We start from the raw sequence: 21,433 nt of genomic DNA on the forward strand, positions 1-21,433 counted from the left end.
AATCTGTGAATCATCGGTGAATATACCGAGAAGTATTTAATCTTAACATGAAAATGAGTGATGTTGAACAGAATAGGCGAAACTAAAAAATACCCAAATCAAGATAAAACCAGCATTTCTGAAAGTGCCAGTCTGTTTTCCATAAAGAACGATTTGAATAGTAGTTAAAGATTGATGCATGCGAGCTAGTGGTTACACATAACATAAAATAAAACTACCAAATACCCGTGTTTAAGCAAAACAAATAAAATAAATATATTCCTCTAAATACTACTGCTTCCTCTCCACAAGCCATATTTACTGATAGAGAATGCCCATTGGCACAATCTATCCATTTGCTGTACACAAAATGTCTAAAGGCCGTCATAACCAGCTTAGTCATGGCAACTTCAAATGGGCTGCAGTGCCGATTTACAGGGCACTGCTTTCAACACAACTTTGCTGTCCCTCAGCAGCGTGGCAGCGATTACATTAACACCACCTGTCCACCCTACCCGAGCCACACACACCGCCACCACCATTCATTGCTTGGTTTGGAATAAGCTTGGACTTGACGCCCATTCAGCCACCGTGGAAATACTATGTAAACACTGTCACGGGAGTAAAAACTCAAATGTGACACTTCTTACTTATTTTTTATTTTAAGGATACAAACATTAATATATTACTTTTTTTATTGATGAGTATGGCCTGGGAGATTTTAATACCCTGCTGTATTGCACCACAACTTGGTTGGGTGCCAGCATTTAAAAAATGTCTACATCCTCGACCTTCCCAAGCACATTGACCATCATCCAGCACTGTATTCCGGAATGTAGTTTGTACACATTCGCGGCTCCCATTGCAACTAAAAACTCGCAATTAAATTAGGTGTGTATGTGGACCAAGTGTTCTTATGTGAAACTCGAGAATATAGACAATACATTTGGCCCCAGTAGTTATCTATTGCTATACGATGGCTTAAGACACAATGCTGTTTGGTCATCAAGACAGCAGCGTTAATACACATTTTTTTCTTCTTCTCGTACAAGCCACAGTTAGTTTTAGAACGTGATGAGCCAGATAAAGATTTCACAAAACAGGGTGCACATACACATCAGATGAATAAATGCCTTTACTCCAACTGTAATTTGTCTCAATTCTAGTGTTGGGGAGAGCTGAAACTTAGCAAAATGATTTGGAAAAAATGTTATGGAAGATTCACGTACCTGGTACTCGATTAAATAAATATGAAACCATACAATAAAGTGTTAGTGGAAATGAAATGGAACGGTCTGACCAGGCTGGATTTCAACATTAAGGTGCGGAAAGCATAATCCAATTCAAACTGCAGGTTACATCTAATCAGCATATACTCTGCTTACTGGGCCTGGAGTTTGCAAAATCCTACTCTACACTGTACGGACAGCAAAGTCACATGGTAGAGTCTATGGGCACCGATGGAGGCTGAGGGTAATACAGTTTTCCCTCACTTTGTGATAGGCGCGTTCCAAAAAAAAATTATAAAGCGAAATCGCGTAGCATAGACCACAATCACACAACCCACAATGCACCGCACCAGACAGCAGCCTGCAGAGTAGCGCATACAGGACACATGATTTCCCACGCCTGGCCGCATAGCCACAGTGGTGAGATGTTAACTACCTTGCCTGGTAGAGAGGAAGTCGTGGGTTCGATCCCATCCATGACGCCTGCTGCTGTATATTTGGAGTTTGCAAGTTCTCCCCGTGGTCGTGTGGCTTTTTCTCTGGGTCCACCAGTTTTAACCTCCACATTTAGAAACATGCGTTTAGAGTATTTGGCTGCTATACATTTCCACATAAGCCAATTTGTTGAGCTATCATTTGTGGCCAGGTCACTTCTGAAAAATAACTATATAGCTCAGTGGCCCTTACCTGGTAAAATAAATATAGTAAAAGAGTGAATTCAAATTGCATTGGGTAGAAATAGATTAGCCGCATAATACACGAAAATGAACACAAACCTAACCCGGATAAAATAAGAGAAATGCGTACATGTAGAGTTCTGAGTGGTCACACAAAAGCAAAATGATGCAAAACATGTAATTGTAGGCAATAGTCAAGCTGGCTGACCATTAAGTCAATGAGAAGATCCTTCTGCAAAAATTCTGCAAAATCGGGTATGCAAATCCACTCCTGTTAAATCGGACCCAAACTATTTCCCAAAGCCAAACAGCATTTCATGCAAACAGCGGAAGAGGAACCTTTGCAACTGAAAGGAAAGGTGAAATACTTTCATTTAGAGGTGTGCACCAAAGGTACACACACTTCAGAGCATAATTATCCTTTAAACATTGTGCATCCTCAAATTCAAGAACACATTAACATATTATAAATTTAGAGTAAAACACGTACAGGATGTAACCATTTAAGTTTTAAAAAAAAATATGCTAAATGTATCGTGTTCAGTAGTTTCCTTAATTTATTTCCAGGAGCCATTTGTAAACGTTAGCGCAGCTGTAAAGAAGGTTTCTATTTTGTGTTTAGAATAATTTTCCGAGCATGTGCGCTTTTTGCACATTTGCCATAGAGTGGTGTCGTGTGGAGAAGGGTGGTATATCTCTGCACGTCAGGAATTCTTCTTGCCCTCGGTGGAGTTCTCCGTGCTCTCGATGCTCTCCGTGTCCGGGAGGGAGATGCGCTCAGCACAGCGACGGGGAAACCAACCACGCTCCCGCTCTCCTTCTGCAGCATGCGCACACGCAACATACGTCATACACTCATGTGCCACGTGCACCACGCGCGTCGCACGTGCCACGCACACACCCCCGCATGTGCTACACACAACACACGCATCACTCACATGCCACACACACACACATCAGGCATGTCACACTCACGCACTATACTCTCACGGCTGTACCATAAACTTGCCTCTAACCAAATAACCTGGAATGAGCCCCATCTCATCAGAGTTCGGAAACTAAGCAGGTTTGAAACTGTATAGTGATTGAATTATAATAATCGTTGTAATGTATTCTATGCTCCTGTCTCCATCTAATTACACTGACCACCAAGAGCCTCAGTGTGGGGAGGCCCTCATCTAGCAATGGATTAAAGAGACAAAAATGTACAAAAAACTTACATACACATTACGCGATAGTGTTTCAAATAAACTCAATGTTCTTTACCATGGTGAAATCTCACGGAGGATTATTAAAGACCCGAGATACACGATGCCATTTCAGTGCAATCGATGTGGGCGTATAATTAAAGACTGCACAGGATTGCAAACCATCGATCGCAAGCAGGCGTTCGAGGTGACACTGCAACAGTGCAATACTGTCCCAAAGGGTGCCATGAGACAGGGAACAAGACACACGCTACATAAACAAATGTATAAATATACATAATCAAGCACACTCACACACATATACTGGTAGGAACCACCTGGTTCCACCAGCCCACAGGGGATTATTGTGTCCATCCGTCGTGCATCCAAAAAGGGAGGGGTGGGGCTGGGTGGAGAGGGGAGGGTGGGGAGGGGCTGGGTGGAGAGGGGAGGGTGGGGAGGGGCTGGGTGGGGAGGGGAGGGTGGGGAGGGGCTGGGTGGGGAGGGTGGGGCTGGGTGGGGCTGGGTGGGGGTGGGAGGGGTGGGGCTGGGTGGGGAGGGGCTGGTCACCCCGTGGTGCCCTTATAAAACTCAACGTTTAACCTACTCACGACGGCTTGTGCCTGCCCTCACAGTCGGCCATATTTACGGAATACACCACGTCGCCATTGACCCTGGCCATTGACCGAGCAACCCAACATTCCTACCAGCTCCCTCCGCAGGAATGTGTTATATATACACAAACACATGCTTACACCAGATGTCAGGGTAGTGTTCTTAACGAGCAACAACAAGGCAGGCATGGTGCATGTGAGGAAAATGTGTATATACACTGCACAAGGTACTCGCATAAAGAGGAGTCAACCTTGACGCCCAGGGCCGGTTCATATAACACTCGCCATCGATGTTAGCCATGGCCAATGATCGAACTACGTTAATGTCACCGTGCGCTAACTACTACGCCACCATGCGTGTTGTACCGGAACACACACACACATCCAAATCCACACGACTATTGTACACACACAAAACAAACGTGCACACGCCCATTAATTACCACGCAAACGGTCTCTCTCTCACACACCTGGCGTACATACACACAAAATCAACAAGCACGCATATTTGCGATTCTCACACAAGGAAACACCTGCTGAACAACAACCAACATTTTGCACTAAGTGATGGTGACGTCACCACAGCACGTATGCCAGGCTAGGTGAACTCTGAGGCTACGCTGACAATTTTGTCAGATTGCAAAAATATAAACCGGGATCAATCATGCAACTGCACTGCGACCTATTGCATCGTGCAAAAATTACACAATAGTGATGCAACTGAAAGCCCTCAGTTGGAATTCACTGAAATTTCATCTTGTTATTTTGGCCTTTACTCTTTCAAAGAGGGAGACTTTGGGCAGTTTTTGTACATAATCAATTTACTGTGCTTAATTCCATCAGTTAAGTACCCTCCGAGAAACCCCATGTCTTTGATTTAGGAACTTGGGAATTCCATGGATGTTAATGGCAGTGGTTAGAAATGCACGTTTATCAAAGTAGAACATGAGAATGTGGAGGTAGAAGACTTCACTCATTTAAGTAGCAAGGTGCATATTAAAGAGGGTTGCAAGGTCAAGAGATGTGTTAGGAAAGTGAATTATTGGCGAATGACATAAATCACACTGGAGGAGTAGCGAAGTCAACATTGGTGTTATAAGACACTCTTTTGAGACGTGGTAATGTTCATATTACTGCATGAGTGGGAATGGGATTTGAATAAAGTAACTAGAAGATAAGCTTTAGGCCTTTTAATACTAGCAACCGTGGAGAATGCTAGGAAATTCATGTCAGGATAGGGTGAGCACATTGGACATTCATAATTGAACATGCCAAAATTAGTCCAGATGCAACAAGTAAAAGTGAGTTGTGATGGGTGGATTGTGTGTGCCACATGGTGGGCAACACATTACCAGGGCAGGTATATATCTCAGCAACTAGATGTGGGCAATCAAAGGGAAGAGCTAAAGGAAAATGAGAAGGTAATTTAAAGGCAGATCTTGGGATAGGTGTAAATGTTGTGAGATGTGCTGCATCTAGCAGCAGGAAGTGATGGCAAAGGCATCAATGACATCGTCTAAGAACTCTTGAGCTTGATGAAACGGTAAGAGTGCTTTAGTTGCATAATTTTTATAATTTGTGAATTTATATTAACTAAAGGCACACAATGACCCACATTGGTTAAAATATACTTCATAGCTTGTAACATGCACTTACAAATTGTTAGGCAAAGCTGTTTGGAGACTTACCGCCATCGGCAACCTTTTCTCCGTAAAACCAGTGCCTATGTAAAACACAGTGAAAAGAAAAAGGCTTCATAAATCAGATGTCAACTCCAATGTATAAAATAATATAAAATTATCCAACATGTATTAAAAATTATGAGAAAAGTTACACGGCAGCAAATGTGGTCGTGATTTGCAGTGTGTCCACTTCAGATATTCAGTCGAACAATTTTACTTTATCAACCAAGTGTATCTCATGGAGATAGTTAATTTACATACAACTTTTCTTCACCTGAAGACGGCTGCTTGCGTTGTAGCCGAAACGTCGTGAGAATTATTTGATTTTATTATGTTTTATTTTTATTATTTTATTACTTCCCTTCTACGTGACTTTACCGAAAAAACCAAGAAGATGGTTACATACAACTATTTGAAAGATTCATTATCATCAGCCAAGTTCAATTCACTGCTGATTCAGGGCCTCCCAAAAGCAATCCACATTTACCATGGTTCTGCAATATAACAATCCACCTGGCACCTGCACAGAGGCCGATTTCATGGCTCCATCTCCATGGTGGTCACACATCTTGTAGACCAATCTCACGAGTAACCGTATTCGATTCTAAGAACAGAATCACATTTCCAGCATAGGAATCATGTAGCAATTTCCCGTCTCTAATTTCCGTGCAAATAATTTCCACAAGAATCAATAAGAAAATGCAGGCGCTTTACTAACAGTTAGGCTTTGTTGTTTTGTACGCAAACATACGAGGCCGTTTCATGCAAGACCGCCTCGCCGCGCATACTTGGTGGCGCGCGTGATGAGCACGACGTCGCCCCGCGTCAGCTTGATGCGAGGCTCATCCGTGCAGGGCATCCCGAAGAGCGTCCTCACGCCCTTGGTGATGGGGCAGCACGCGCCGCTGTAGTTCTCCGAAGCACGGTACGGCACCTGCAAATGCGCCGTGACCGCTCTGTAGCCTCGGTCGACACAAATCTCACTCGAGCGCCACTGGCTGCCGTCGAGCTGAAGCGGCTTTGGTGAATGATAATCTCATTTTTATAACTCCTGTCAAAAAAAACTACGGCAACTTAAGTTGATATTAAGCTCGCGTGACGGGTCACTCTTGAGGCTGTAGAGTTTCAAGCGAATAAGTACACGAAAGTGTGGTAATGTGTTACGTGGCAGCATAATAATTAAGCCAATTTTTTTTATCCACCAAGCCCTGAGTCTCAAGACTTTTCTAGAGGGTCCTTTCATTGGGATGTTCAGTCAATTTCTTCTAAGAATGTATTTTTAAATCAACTCTGCAGTGCCGTTAAATCTACACTCACATTTAGTTAGCACGTATGTTTGCTATACTGTGAAAACATGCTATACATATGTATGTAGAACTTATTTCGCAGTGTGCATAGCCAACCGTGCTAATCGGAGGTGCATGGAAATACAATATCCTATGACAGACAGCATGTCATCACAGTTCAGAGCTTTGTAGTTTAATTCCACATGCCAAAGAGGTAGTTGGGATGCATGATAGACTGATTGTTTTCACAAAATTTGGTATTGCGATCCTTGACAATGAGTCTAGCTTCTGTCCAGCTTGTCAAACCAAGAACATCCACTCACCGTCCTGGCCCTCTTGTCAGCCTTCTGCTTGAGCTGCTCCACCTGAAACATGATGTAGTCTCTTGTAAGCAGATCATTTTAAAATATTATTCGAGTAATTGCAATTGTTGGAGTAAACAGTGCATGACCTTACTTCGCTTGATATGTTTTGGCCATCCATCAGGGGATTACATTTATAAACCTGACTTAACTGAAATTAATAGATGGAGATTCAACTTGGAAAAGTGCTCCCACATAACACCATGGATAGCCATCAAAATTAATTATCAAGCAATTCTGATTAATATATTTAAAATATAACAGTATTGATGAGATGAAACAGTCAGCCTTGCAAACAACACTCACTGCATAGTATTCAGCAACTGGTGACCAACTCACTGAAGGAAACATGTCGCGATTCTAATATACAGAGTGTGTGGAAGACCTTCATACCCAATGCTGGTATGAGTCCATAACAGCTTGAATACAGAGGTACATTGACATTCTATACCATCGCGGCATGCTGGCAATGTGCGGTGTATGTCGGTGAGATGTGGTGCAAAACAGCAATGCAGAAGCACCGTGAGCGTGTAGGGGTCGCAGCCCTCGTGAAGGGCCCAGTGCACGCCGTTCCCACGCGGCATGCCCCCGAGCGTCACCACCTGTTTAAAGTTGGCCCAGCGTGAGCCCAGATCGTACGGAAACACGAACTGCTCGTCCAGTTTATAATAGTTGATTCTGTCCCGTGCCTGAAAGGACAAGGGAGATAAGAGAAGGGTTAACCTGGTGGATGGTTGTATTTTTTGGCATTATTGCTGCAGGCTTAAACATGAGTAATAAACAAATTAATATTTTAGTTTCACTCCTTTTCACAGCAGGATTACCAAAGAGCAGTATTACTGTTCAGTACACATCCAAATGTCAAATAGTTCTACATTCGTAAGTCATGCAAACCTGATATGATTTGTGCATAATCAACAAAAAGACATTTCGGATCAGATGAGAAGTGGATATAACATATATCGTTGTGAATTCTAGACACTGGTAATAAGTGACATATTTAATATTTAAATATCCCCATTGTAAAACACTTTGAATGACAGTCTGAACCAGAAAACTCTTGAGAAATGTAGAGGTTTTTAAATTTAAAGCCAGATTTATTTGTTCCACATAGCTCTTATTTCAGGTACTTTCTTTCTTACCTTTTCTTCAATCCAGGTTTCGATGGAAGTTTTGTTTCTCAAAATAATTTTAATCTGCAAAGAAAATAAGGGTGCAACTTATTTAGCTATAATGACATGTATCCAAATACTTGTGATAAAACAGCCTATACAACGTGTGCACCCCAATCAGTTTTGCTGCAAGCAGACTTTTACATCCTTAATTAAGGAATATAGAAGCTACAGAAGGTGTGCTCCAATAATTGAAAGCAGTAATGGAACAAGACAACATGCAAGTTGATTAACTTTTGAAAACCACCGCTTCATTGGAAAGTGAAAAATATATATGTACATCGTGAAATTAGTCTTGTTTCTTTTTCTTTCGTATGGCTGAAGTAGATGCAGAACAGCAACTACGATTTCACATGCAGGTGGTCAAGCCAGATATCCACGTCAGGAGCAGCAAAATATGCATCGCTGCGATGTCTCCTTCGCTTTTGTGGATCGGGCGTTGCGTCGTGATATGTAGTATGGTCTGTTCTGCATGACCACAGTCGCACACTGGAGAGTTTGTAATAGTCCTGCTGTAGAAGAGAGACAAACCTGTACACAGAAAAGCATTCCCACGGCAATGGTAGTGCCCACAGCAAGGCCCAGAGCGAACAGGGATGCAGCAAAAGCTGAAACTCCGAACGGCACAGGTCCAACGGGCGGAGCTGACACGTCGATCTGCAGTTTTGTCATCCCAAAGGAGATCTGCAGCATGGAATACGAGACACCATGGATAGCGCCGGGGAACATTGCAACACAACCAACGTGGACCCAACTTCCGTACCCTCCACATGATAAGCAAAAATTGTGTGCCATATTTAAAACCTTTCACACAGAAACGGGATTATAAAACAAACGACTCCTGTTTTCGTGACAAACACTGCTAAGAGTGCCAAGTAAAAAAAATAAACATTGCCGTACAATTTGTCAAATTCACATATTGGGTTGCAAAATATTAAAATATTTGTTCTGAATGAATGTAAAATAGTAAAGTTGATCAATGAAAAAGGACTTTATATTAAAATAATGGGTTTGCTAAATTTTCCCAGAATGTTTATAAAATTGTAAAAATAAAAATTGAAAGCTGCAGTGTTAAGCAAAACTTACTTTGATCTGTGTATTCGAGTTTCAATTGAATCCTTACAAGAATGTGATATGGTCAATGACAAATGGGGAAACAGTTTATAACAAAATTAAGTAGTTATTGAAATATGTATTTAGTCTATATCTAAAGAACTTACGAGCCATTGCTTGTCAGTAGTTATTTCTCCATCAGAATGAGAAGCCAACTGGTGTATTAAGAGGTCACGAATACAGCTTTTCCATATCCTATAACAATTAATTCTATTTCGTGATTATTAAAAGAATATACATTTGTAATTGCCTACCAGATAACAAATATAAGCCAAGTAAATCAAATTTGACAATTTATACTTTTGAATACATGTTTGTTCTGTTTGTAACAAGAGATTAACTGTGAAATATTTCGTTATAAAGAGTTAACCGAGAATGATAGCACAGGAATAAAAATGAATTCACATGAGGTCTGAGTAATTAGTAAATTCAAGTAATGCCAAAAAAGATTACCTTGAATTGACAGAAGGATGCAGAGGACAAGAATGAATAAGTGGCAGCACTGGGTCAAGATTGTGAAAATGGAATAGTTAGCCCACAGACGAAAACTGGTATATGAGAGTGCATGCGTTTGCGTGACACAAAGCGTCGCTGTCAGGATTGTAGGCACATCTGCGCATACCGACACTGAAGCCAGGGGAACGATATATATTTGCTAAAAAGAACCTAAACCAATCCACTGTTTATCACATGTAGAGCCACAATACTCAACCAGGCCCACACTGTGATGCCTCTAAGCTCCGATTAATTCCAGGTCACCAGTGCAGCCATAAGGACCCATGGACTCAGCGTACATGGTTCCTGGGCTATACATTATCACTACAAAGCGGCTTGCACTTTATGATAAAAAGGCAGAGCTCAGGAGAATTGTAAGGCCCTTGAGCCATAAATTAAAAAAGCGATGCTGCAAAAATATGGTGATATATTTCTCGTGACATTACTGCCAATTTTAAATTCATAATGATGTAGTGTGCAGTTTGCAAAACGTTTAAAAAAACAAACGTATGCCGCATTAGACTCATGAGCACCAATGCTAATCCGTATTTTATGGTGTCCCTTTGAGGTTGCTTAGTCCAGGGCAGGACTCACTCACACAACCACGAAACCCGGACCCACGGAAGAAAAGCGTTTGGGAAGGCCAGCCTTGGAAGGAACACCGATTCAGACGCAGATGCAGACGGGTTAGTTACAGTTTCAAGAACGTGCTGCGCAGAAAAGTAAGAAAAGTAGGAAGGTGTTGAGTACTGCCCTGCAGGAGAGCCAGTGGGAGCAGGAGCTGACCCTGTGGTACAGCTGGCTATAGATGGTCAAAGAGATGATGGCAGATGCGTGCAAGCAGCCCAGTGGCGCCAGCAGCAGGAACCACGTGAAGTATGCATGGTTGGAGTGACCACAGCAGTTGTTGATCCATGGGCAGTGGTGGTCCATCTTCATCACGCACCTGAAAGGCATGCACACAATACAAAACAACTGTTAATTACGACTGTTCTCGAGCAGGCATGCACAAGGTAACGCATTTTTAAGTATCAACAATGCAAGATAATGTTTGATACAATGGTACTTATTAAGAGCGCAACATTTCACACCACCCTCCTCTGTAGTCACTAAAATATTAAGTAAAATGCACAAAAACAGCTGCCCCCATTCTTGATGTAGGAAGACGGTTTGAATGATTCATCAACTGCTGCAGGCAATACTTATATATAATATGCATATATTATTTAAACTAGACCTTAAGGAACTGTGTCGGGTGTGACACACCACAATAGATTAACAACAATCTAAACTTTTTACTATTTTTATTTCACCAGGTAAGGCCCACTGAGCTATTTAGGTCTTTTTCAGAAGCGACCTGGCCACAAATGGTAGCTCAACAACGTGGCATATCATATGGACATTTATAGCAGTCAAATACTCTAAACGCATGTTGCTAATTCTGGAGGGAAAACACTTATGAAGCGGAGACAAATCCAAGCGACTACAGGATGAGACGTGTAGACTCCAAATACACAGGCGTCAGGGCCTGCGTATTTGGAGTCGAACCCATGACCTATTGTATACCAGGCGAGGTAGTTAACATCTCGCCACTGAAGCGCCCCAATGGTCATCTACCATGGTCACCCATAATACAGGTTTTTTGGGTTAGAGTGCGTAAATATATTAAAGTGTCATTAAACCCGCCACTTCCAGACACAGACAATTAGTAAGGTTTGTCACATAAACAGTGTGCTGTACTATGTAAACAGTGTTAAAGTCCAACTGTGTTTACTAGTAACAAATTGGCATGTTCTGTTTACGTGACAAACCCTTACTAATTGGCTGTTTCGGGTGGTGGCAGGTTTAACGACACTTTTATATATTTACGCGATCTAAACCAAAAAACCTGAATGACGAATATTGGTCGCGAAAGCCTACGTGTTAAACTTTCATGGTCATCATTACCATTGCCTGGTTTAGCTAACGTTGAGAGAAAGGTCTGTTCTTATCGCCTTTAGACGCACACATGAGAATAAACGGCAACTAAACCTGCTAATATCATAAACCGACGATTGAGGACATGGTTTTCTAACCTGTTACACTTGCGGCAGTGATGTGAGCGTGGGGGCTTGTACCCCTGGCAGATGTTGCAATACTGCAGGTACTGGACATCCTCTGGCTTTTCCTAATGACACACACAACCAGGGAAGACAAAGAACAGTCAGCAATACCTTATTCAGTCCACATCACTTACATAAAGAGATCTGGCGGCAATGTCTTAGGACTCTGAAGCTATGCAACTTATCAGTGACTGTGTCCTAAGAGCAACAAAGGTGTTAAGAGAGTAAATCAAACATATCTTGTAAGGATCAAAATCATTTTTTTTTTTTATGAATGTTCAAGCAAGAACTTACCTGACAACAATTGTCACAATGTGGGATTACACTGCATTTTTATATAGACTTTCAACTGTTTAATCAGTATTTTATAAATGAACACTAGGAAAACAAACGTATCTATGGTATCAGTGAAAGATATTCCATAACACTGTTTGCAAGACAGTCACTGATATCAAGTTTACAATGTGTCCAAATATCACGTTACAAAATTGCTAAACTGTAATTTTCTGTCCCGTGACAAGGCAACCATTTGGGCTAAAGTCCAACATGGCAATACCTAGTACACCACCGACGATGATGCAAAATCATCACCATTTGCTGATGATATAAATGCAGAAGTTCCTGCAGTTACAGAATCACCAAACTCTTGGCAATGCGAGACACTTCTGCACTTAGCCGCCGACAATTATGGATCCCTATGGTGCCATGTATACTTCACTTTAATGTATGACGCTAAGTGCGATGGTGAAGATGAATGATTGAGCACGACCGCCGAGTACGTACGGGCTTCCAGCCGTAAGGCACATAGCCAGGCCCCACGAACATGGCGCTGAAGTAGTTGTAGAGGATGAGAAAAGCCCAGAGGGAGAGCACAGCGAGGTTGAGAAGCCCGCCAGGTGTATCGGTGGGCCAGTACCACAGCAGCGAGTCCAGGATGGCCATGCAGGTGCACACGGTGATTACGGAGAGGGCCACGGCTGGACCCCAGTGGCAGAGGCGAATGAGACCCATCTCCTCCCTCCGATCCGACAGGCCCGAGCTTACCCTCCCCATTGCGGCACCTGTGAAAGCAAATTAAAAAAATTCAAGCGTTACACCCATCATCTTTTTTTAAATGACATACAAGATCTATTTAATGCTTTCAAACCAAGGTTGAAAAAGTATGAATGCCTTAGTTATTTCCATATATCTGTTCATATGTTAGGGACTTACTCTAGAGAAAACAGGCCAAATTGTTAAAATGCTTGCCCAAATTTTGATAAAAACCCCTGCTAAAAGAGTATTTAACTTCACATTCCATGCACGCTTCCCCTATCCTGTCGGTCATGTGCTGTATGACGTTCTCTTGTGGTGCTGCTTGGAACAATGTTATTATCACCAAATACTACCGAGGACAAACGCATGTTAGTATTACAAAATCCACGCATATGCATGATTTTTCTTCCTTGTTTACAAACAATATTTATTTTGATGTTCATTTCTGTGTGCAAGCACATCCGTTTTGTCAATCCACTGCTGGATAAGGACCTCCCTACGACGTGCGGGTTAGTGAAGGCTACTTGACTATACTTCACCAAGCTGGTCAGTGCACGTTGATAAAGCAGGGCAGTATAAATGTTGAGGGCAGTATAAACGTGGGAGCAAAGGAATGTACAATGGACTTTGCTGCACTGTCCACATCGTGGCCATATACCATACCCTGTATACCACATATCACGTAAAACTTCATGGAGGTACGTCACGAAAAAAGTTAAACATACAAAGCAAAAAATATAACAATATTAGTGTGATTTAAAGCTTTCGTGACTGCAGGGATTCATATTCTTGGCTCTTTCGGTAAAGTCACGTAGAAGGAAAATAATAAAATTATAAAAATAAAACAATTAAATTCTCACGACGTTTCGATTGCAACACAAGCAGTCATCATCAGGTGTGAAAACCACGGCACTTTTTTTCAAACTTTCTTGCTGTGGTTTTCACACCTGATGATGATTGCAATCGAAACGTCGTGAGAATTTTGTTTTATTTTTATTATTTCCCTTCTACGTGACTTTACCGAAAAACCAAGAATATAATATTCGTGTGCTTGGAATAATAGTAACTTGCTTATGGTAATTTTTACTGTACTTTGCAGGCATAAATTGACATTTGCTACATACATAGATGTCAACCAATTCACTCTCTCAGCATATAAAAATGTTATGCATTTTATAAAACTTTACGTGATAAATGTCACTTGTTCTCAGGCACGTGAATTATTTTATTGAGATGTAGTCATTTCCTTCCACAACTCAGGGAAAATAACTTCAAAATACCTACTATAAACACCCAGAAACGTCTGTCCGTCCCGTGTGTGACGTCACTCTACATGAGGCCCACCCCCCTCATTAATATTCATGAGTGGGTCGATTTCTACACTAACACAGAGGAAGGTGGAGCTGAATCAAATAATCTATTACGCAAAGTCGCTTCAAATATGACGTCTCTTTACAAAAAGTGACGGTAAAAAATAAATCTACGCAGCACAGTGCTACATCCGTGCGTGATGTCACTGCAAAAGAGCCCCCCCTCCCCCCCTTCATTAATATTCATGCCCACGTGGAAATTTACACTAACGCACAAGGTCACACATTCCACATGCAGCACCCCTCCCCTCATTAAAAATCATGAGAGGGTGACATCACTCCACATGCCGCACCCCTTCCCAATACCATTCGAGGGTGACGTCACTCCACATGGGTCAACACCCTCTCATTAATAATCATGTGCTGAACAATTTATCTATTGAATATTTCAGATTTACTGCAAATATACACCCGTCCTTGGACGGGCAAAAAAGCTAGTTGGATTTATTTAAATAGTATCAAATGTAACGGACAATTCTAAATTAATAAATGTTCCCTTTGAGGAAATATATCACAGTTAAGAAAATTATGTCCAAGTTGGCTCGGGCTCATATATACAGCACGCACAACATTGAACCTTGGGGTCAGGCACAAATCAATGTACGTGACAATCCACATGACTGGATGGAGCAGCAGCAAGCTGGAACTTGCCAAGCTCCTGCAAGTGTTTGCCATAAACAGTGTTATGGTATACAGTTAACACGTGTCACTGATTTGCCATCACAAACACATAGCATAGTTATTCTTTGGATCTTTCGGTAAAGTCACGTAGATAGGTTCAAAGAAAATAACAAAATAATAAAAAACTACGACGTTTTGATCACAACACAAGCGGTTGTCCCCCTTTTCCTGATGACGGCCGCTTGTGTTGCGATCGAAACGTCGTAGTTTTTTGTTTTGTTATTTTCTTTGAACCTATCTACGTAACTTTACCGAAGACCCAAATAATATGAATTCCTGCAGTCATGACAGCTTTAAGTCAAGATTAAAAATTAAAGTTTATGGACAATACCCACATACGGTATTTAGTCGATATTTTGAAATGGCAAGTGATTTTATAAGAGGTCCATTTTGACTTGTGTGATGATTAAGTCAACCAAAAACCTCACCAATAAAACAACACACAACTCGTTCTTATAATGATTCCTGTGGAGTCAGCCGATATGAAGCGATTCCATTTATCCCATAAGGAACCTGGGCAACCAATCCTCAGTAATTAATTCATCCGTGTTGTAACTCCCTTTTTTAATCTATATATTTTTAATAAAATATATTACAGGCAGTGACATATAACGTAGCGAGTTTCTCTGGCAAATACAAATAATGTATGGCATTAAGAATATTACAAATATTACATCATAAGAATATTATAACACATCTTTTCGTAAGCCACTTTCAATGCTAACATTTTAAACCAGAGTAAAAAAAAGGATTTTCATATCATAATCTTTATTCCATTATGTTTTCTATTACAAATATTGCATTTCATAATGGACACTTTAACGACGTATATCTCCACCAAATCAGCCAAACAAGATTTACTTCTACAGTGTATGCATAATCGCTACAGGCAAGCACAAACAAACACAATACATTAGCAGGTAATGGTGCCAGATTAAAAAAAAATCCATTCAAGTGATATAAACAACCAAATCATTTTTTCAAAATCGTTGACAATCTTTAATCAATTCTAGATTTGAAGCTTTCGTGACTGCAAGGATTAATATTCTTAGGTTTTTTCGGTAAAGTCACGTAGGTAAAATGTAAATAAAATTATTTTATTTTACTTTTATTAACTTTAATGTAAATAAAAGAAAATTATTTTATTTTACTTTTATTAATTTTAATGTTTTACCTACGTGACTTTACCGAAATAACCTAAGAATATGAATCTTTAATCAGGTGTTTGCAGTACTGTAGTAGTCCGCCAAACCTTTCTTGTGCTTTGGGTTTGTACGTTGCTTGTCTTGGGGGAGTTGTTACACCATGCTGCGTGAAAACAAAGTAATGCAAATGCAGTTACTGCATGCACTTGCATTGACATGCTCACGACCCTGAAGCGAACCACATTTAATTTAGGTGACAGTATTGTATATAAAGGCCGACAAACTAGCCATACTTACAAGATTTTTTTAGTTATAGCCTTAAGAATGCCTCGACTCCCACAAGTCAACTTAAATTGGTGAATGAAAAAAGTAAATGCATCGTTCCAATATACTGTGAAAAATGTCGATATAAATTCATCTTCATTGAAATTTCCATAATTTTGAATCATACATAAATTGCTTAATAGGACATACAGCAATGGATGTAAAAAGCTCGCTATTGTAAACACTGCAGTAGAGTGCAAAGTTGAAAAGTGGCTGTTATGACAACACAAGAGGCTCTCACAAAAGCAGATGCCTGTTGAACTGTCCACGTGGAGTCAATGTTGATTAAATTGACATAGTGTCAGAGACATGTGGGAATGACACACCCAATTAAACAGCCACTCCAGCAACATCCCACACAGTCGCATACTTGCAATGATAGCCAAGAAAGCCAACGAGATGATGACCAATGGTGGAATTCTATAAGGAAAATTACGAGCAGCTGTAGGCTTGATGGTATTTACGCAAGCCATAAAGCACAACGTATGCATTGCCCTTTTGCAGGTGTGAATCAATGCTTGATAGTCGTCACTGTTGGTTTGTGTCCTTGCAAGAAATTATATTTTATGGGCAGCTGGCAGGGTGCTATACTTGGGTCTGCATCCAATGATTGCAGGATCAACTTAACATTTCTGCCATAGTTGGGTGGTGCTGACTTTCAAAGCTGCTTAGCTGGCTACTGCTGCTGCCCTTTACGCTACAGTAGAAACAAGTCCAATCCCTCCACAGCCTTTCAAAAAGAAACATTTATGCCCAGCGCAATGGACCAAATTATCTCGTGATGTGAATAAATACGCTCTATAATAAGAACAACGTTAAGTTTGTGCACGATTTTCGGTTGTTTCATTCAAAACAAATGTAGTTACGGTTTTCATACAGTACACTCTATACTTCTAAATCATTTGAAAATAAAATTCATTCGGAAGAACCAACTTCAAACCTTGAGAACATCAGGAGGGCCATCTCTCTCCCCTTCTCAAAGTCAACTACACTCAGCGTGGTGACCATGACATGCGAGCGTGAGTGTCTCCTACTAAACCAGGCCAAATCAAACGAGCAACGCAGAATCTAGGACTCAATAGGAATTAAAAACTTGATGGGGGCAAGTCAAGAGTTATTACAAAACGAGCCCACAATTTGAATGAATGGCCAAGGCATTATTGCTTTTCTTCTTTGACTAGCAAATGCGATTTACTGTTGCCATAAATACAGTACACCACACAATAAAAAATTAACGAACGCGTGCACGAACGAATACAAAGGCGTCTTGACGTTAAAAGTAAATGTATAAAACCCGGTGAGAAGTCGTTGTTAACTAAGAGTATCTTGTTCAAGGAAGATCCCCGTGTCATAAAACAGTACAGTAACAATCTAAACGCGCGATAAGAGGCTGGGGACACTGAACGAAAAACGCCAGCTTGTCAGACAAGTACCGTAATTCAATTTCCCAAGTAGTTCCACTTAACGATTGGATAGCAATGTTATCAATGACAACCTGAGAACATTCACATGAAGGCGGTGTTTTTATTATACAAATCCGCTCACTGCAGTGAATACGTTCCTACATTCCTTTGCTGCACGAACACACACACACACTACGTTTAGCGAATAACCAAACGTCAGGCACAACGCTACAATTGACCACACCAACTCACATCGAAAAGCAAGCATGTGGGACCGACTGGGTGATAACAAACAACAACATCTAAATTACAGAACAGTGAACACTGTCACAGAAACCACACGAAAGGTTGTCACCGGCGTTTCCATTCAATTAAGTAGGCCCGAGCCGCGCACCTCGGCGCCTTACGCTTTTCCTAGCCCGCCCTGCTGACCGAGGGCGCATCTAGCAAGGCGTGGCGAGACCACACCTACACCCCCCCCACCACCCCCCAACATAGCGACTTCGCTCATAAGTGCCGGTGACAACTACCGCCTGCAACTCATCTTCGGCTGCCTCTGAGCAAAACGACAAATGAGAGACGGAACGTGTGGAGAGACCATCGCTTACGCGGTTGTGTGGAGGTGGCCAATCTCTCTTCCTGTTGCTTCCCTGGATGGCGACCTCCAACGTTGCCCGAGTCTCAGTCGCTCCACACCACGCCCCCAGCGGCGGGGGGGAGGGGTGGGGGGGAGGAGGTGCGGCACCACAGCTTCTGCGCGAGCGCGACGACAAACAGCGGCAGCCCCGAGGCTTGTGCCCAAGTTAATCGAATGGCCACGATACGAAACGCCCGTCGATTCGGATCGATTCCCGTGACTCGCAACACGTGCCGGAAATGAATCGCTTTCGTACAAATCGACGCGTTTATGAATCGTGGCAATCGAACGGTTAAGTGGGGGGGGTGGGGTGGGATGCGATCGGAAGAGATGTGACAGAAGAAGAGGAAGGGGCGATGTTGATGGTTAAAGGGCACGAGTTGACAGGCAGGACTGAGAAGAGCACGTGGTACGGCAGTGCAAGGCAACGATACAAACGAGACGCACCTCTGCAAACTGCGAGCGAGCCGCGGTGGCCGAGGTTGTTAACTTGCCTCGGCTGGTGTGCAAGCAGGTCGCGTGGGGTTCAATGCCTACCCGGGACGTCTGGTGTATACAGGGTGTTTCAAAAAGATGGACCCAATTTCAAAGCAGTATATTTCACGATGGCAACATGTTACAATTACACAAAAAGTTACAAACGGTTTAATGAGTTATCAAGTTTTACTGACCATTTTATAAATGCTCTATATGACCTCCACAACATCGAGACGATAGTTGAGTTCGTCCCAAACGCGTCTCAAAGTGTCTTCTTCCACTGAAGTCACCGCTGCCGTGATTCTGTTTTTGAGGTCATCCAGATTAGTCGCTAATGGTGGCACAAAAACACGGTCTTTGACGTATCCCCATAAGAAAAAGTCGCAGGGTGTGATGTCTGGGGATCTTGGGGGCCAAGAGTGTAGCGCCAAGTCTTGGGGTCCCATGTGAGACATATCCAACATTGAGGCAGTGTGTCTTGCGAATGACTGAGGCTAGGGGCTGTTTGTGTGCTGGGAGAGGCATCGAGCGGTAATCATTTGAAACTCTATGCCCCGCCCTCTCTATGCCCCGCCCTCTCTATGCCCCGCCCTCTCTATGCCCCGCCCTTTCAAGTGGTAAGAGTTTAATTCATGGGCGGTTCGTGGTTGCAGAGATATAGCGATTTAAAATCGGGTCTATCTTTTTCAAACACCCTGTATTTGGAGTTTGCGTGTCTCTCGCTCTCATAGCTCTCATAACCCTGTCGTGGTCTTTGTACATGGAAATTGAGTTTTCAGGTCCATAGGGCGTACAGCCGTTTCAATACGGGCAAATATATATTTTTGTGTCTTATTTGTTTGTATTTCTCCCTTGTGATGGGACTTTGTAGGATGAACGTTGAGATTTATAAGGGGCATGGGGTGACCAATAAGGTCTGACATTGGTAGGCACTGATAAGGGGTTGACAGGTATGCACTCCCCGAGGCCACGTGGCTTTTTCTCCGGGTTTCAGAGTATTTGGCTGAAATTAATTTCCACACAATAAGCCACTTGAGCTATAATTTGTGGCCAGGTCGCTTCTGAATAAGAGCAATATAATGTAGTTCAGTGGATCCTACCTGGTAATATAAAACGTTTAAACTACAAATCAGAACAAAAACGAGACAACACGCCAGAATTAGCACAAACGAGCATGGAATTACACACAGCAGACGGTACACACGAGAAATACATGAAACTAGGCACATAGACGAGACAGACGGTGGTACGAAAAGCTGGCAATATTAGAAGTACACACGAGACAGTACATAATAAATCTTGACTTAGAGCTTTCGTGACTACTGCAGGAATTCATATTCTTTGGTTCTTTCGGTAAAGTCACGTAGATAGAAAATATAACATTTGGCTGCAGTAGCTCTCTCGTTATATTTCCGCCTGCTGTATTTGTTCACCTGAGGACGATCGCTTGTGTTGCGATCGAAACGTCGTGGTTTTTACCTTTTTATTATTTTCTATCTACGTGACTTTACCGAAAGAACCAAATAATAGTACATAATAAATGGAATAAAAGACGACAGTCAAGGCAGAATAAGCGAATTAGGCAGTACAAACAGGATGAAACAGGCTTAGACCAAGCAGTACAAACAAGACAACACGAATCGACGTTTGAATCTGATCTTGACCCTCCAACAGTGAAAATTCATCGAATCTAAACTGCATCAATTTTATATTTGAACGTCATTCCTCCCCAGTTTGTACTTGATACTGGATCAACTGCACAGCACTCACACAAGGACACTTTAAGGGTATGAGCTGTTCTTAATTTTTAATTGATGTTAAACGTACTTTATAACCTCAATGACAAAGGAAGAGGCACAGAATAAAGAATCACGTGGGGAAATACAATCCGAGCATTCGACCCGATACAATAACGGAACTTTTGGCCGAGCAGATTGAAATTTCAAAACCGTAGTGCTTTTAGCTTTGCTTTAACTTTTTTTGATTCTGTGATTCCTCTATATCGTATTCTCTTTTGTTTCCCAGGTCTCTCTTGATAAAATATATCTTAGCCCCGATAGGCTCTCACCTGTTTTTTTTATCTTCTTGCATGTTGTGGCTATATTTCAATAGCAGCGACTATAAATCAAAATACATTCGATGGTGATACTGGACAGGCAGTGGCGCACAAACAAAAACAAAGAAACAAATATATTTTGCCAATAACACTGGCTTTCAAAGGTAGAATATATAATATGGAAAATTGTGAATAAAGGATATTCTTCATAGCTAACATATTAATATAGTTATTTAGCTTCTGGTGACACTGAAGTGAAGGCATATTTTTAAGACATTTCTCCATTAAATATCTGAGCAGGCAGGTGCTGATGGTGTTCTCCATTTGTTTTGCAGTCAAGTCTGTTTTTTTAATAAAAAAGTTCCATAAGTTTAGTAGGCGTTGTCATAACATAGGTCAAAGTTAAT

General features: G+C 41.7%; 1 protein-coding gene across 1 annotated transcript; it reads right to left on the reverse strand.

The window, feature by feature from the left end:
• Positions 1-616: 616 nt before the first annotated feature.
• On the reverse strand, positions 617-18,577 carry LOC144720610 (palmitoyltransferase ZDHHC6-like). The gene is made up of 12 exons (XM_078597481.1): positions 18,465-18,577; positions 16,237-16,292; positions 12,682-12,959; positions 11,872-11,963; positions 10,583-10,742; positions 8,720-8,872; positions 8,159-8,212; positions 7,538-7,705; positions 6,978-7,019; positions 6,157-6,302; positions 5,375-5,409; positions 617-2,705 (listed from the first exon to the last, which is right to left on the reverse strand). The coding sequence occupies exons 3-12, from the start codon at positions 12,949-12,951 to the stop codon at positions 2,590-2,592; spliced, it is 1,236 nt and encodes a 411-aa protein (XP_078453607.1). The 5' UTR covers positions 12,952-12,959; positions 16,237-16,292; positions 18,465-18,577; the 3' UTR covers positions 617-2,589.
• Positions 18,578-21,433: the final 2,856 nt, after the last annotated feature.

Source organism: Lampetra planeri, chromosome 9 (genome assembly GCF_965212315.1).
Source record: "Lampetra planeri chromosome 9, kcLamPlan1.2.h2, whole genome shotgun sequence".
Classification (NCBI taxonomy): domain Eukaryota; kingdom Metazoa; phylum Chordata; class Hyperoartia; order Petromyzontiformes; family Petromyzontidae; genus Lampetra; species Lampetra planeri.

What these genes read in the sequence shown, in the direction of transcription:
- LOC144720610 (XM_078597481.1), bottom strand. Translation starts at nt 12,951, where the DNA reads ATGGGGAGGGTAAGCTCGGGCCTGTCGGATCGGAGGGAGGAGATGGGT. An exon ending in CACTGCCGCAAGTGTAACAG is followed by an intron (nt 10,743 to 11,871) that starts GTTAGAAAACCA and finishes CATGCCTTTCAG; the next exon opens with GTGCGTGATGAAGATGGACC. An exon ending in ATAGCCAGCTGTACCACAGG is followed by an intron (nt 8,873 to 10,582) that starts GTCAGCTCCTGC and finishes TCCATGCTGCAG; the next exon opens with ATCTCCTTTGGGATGACAAA.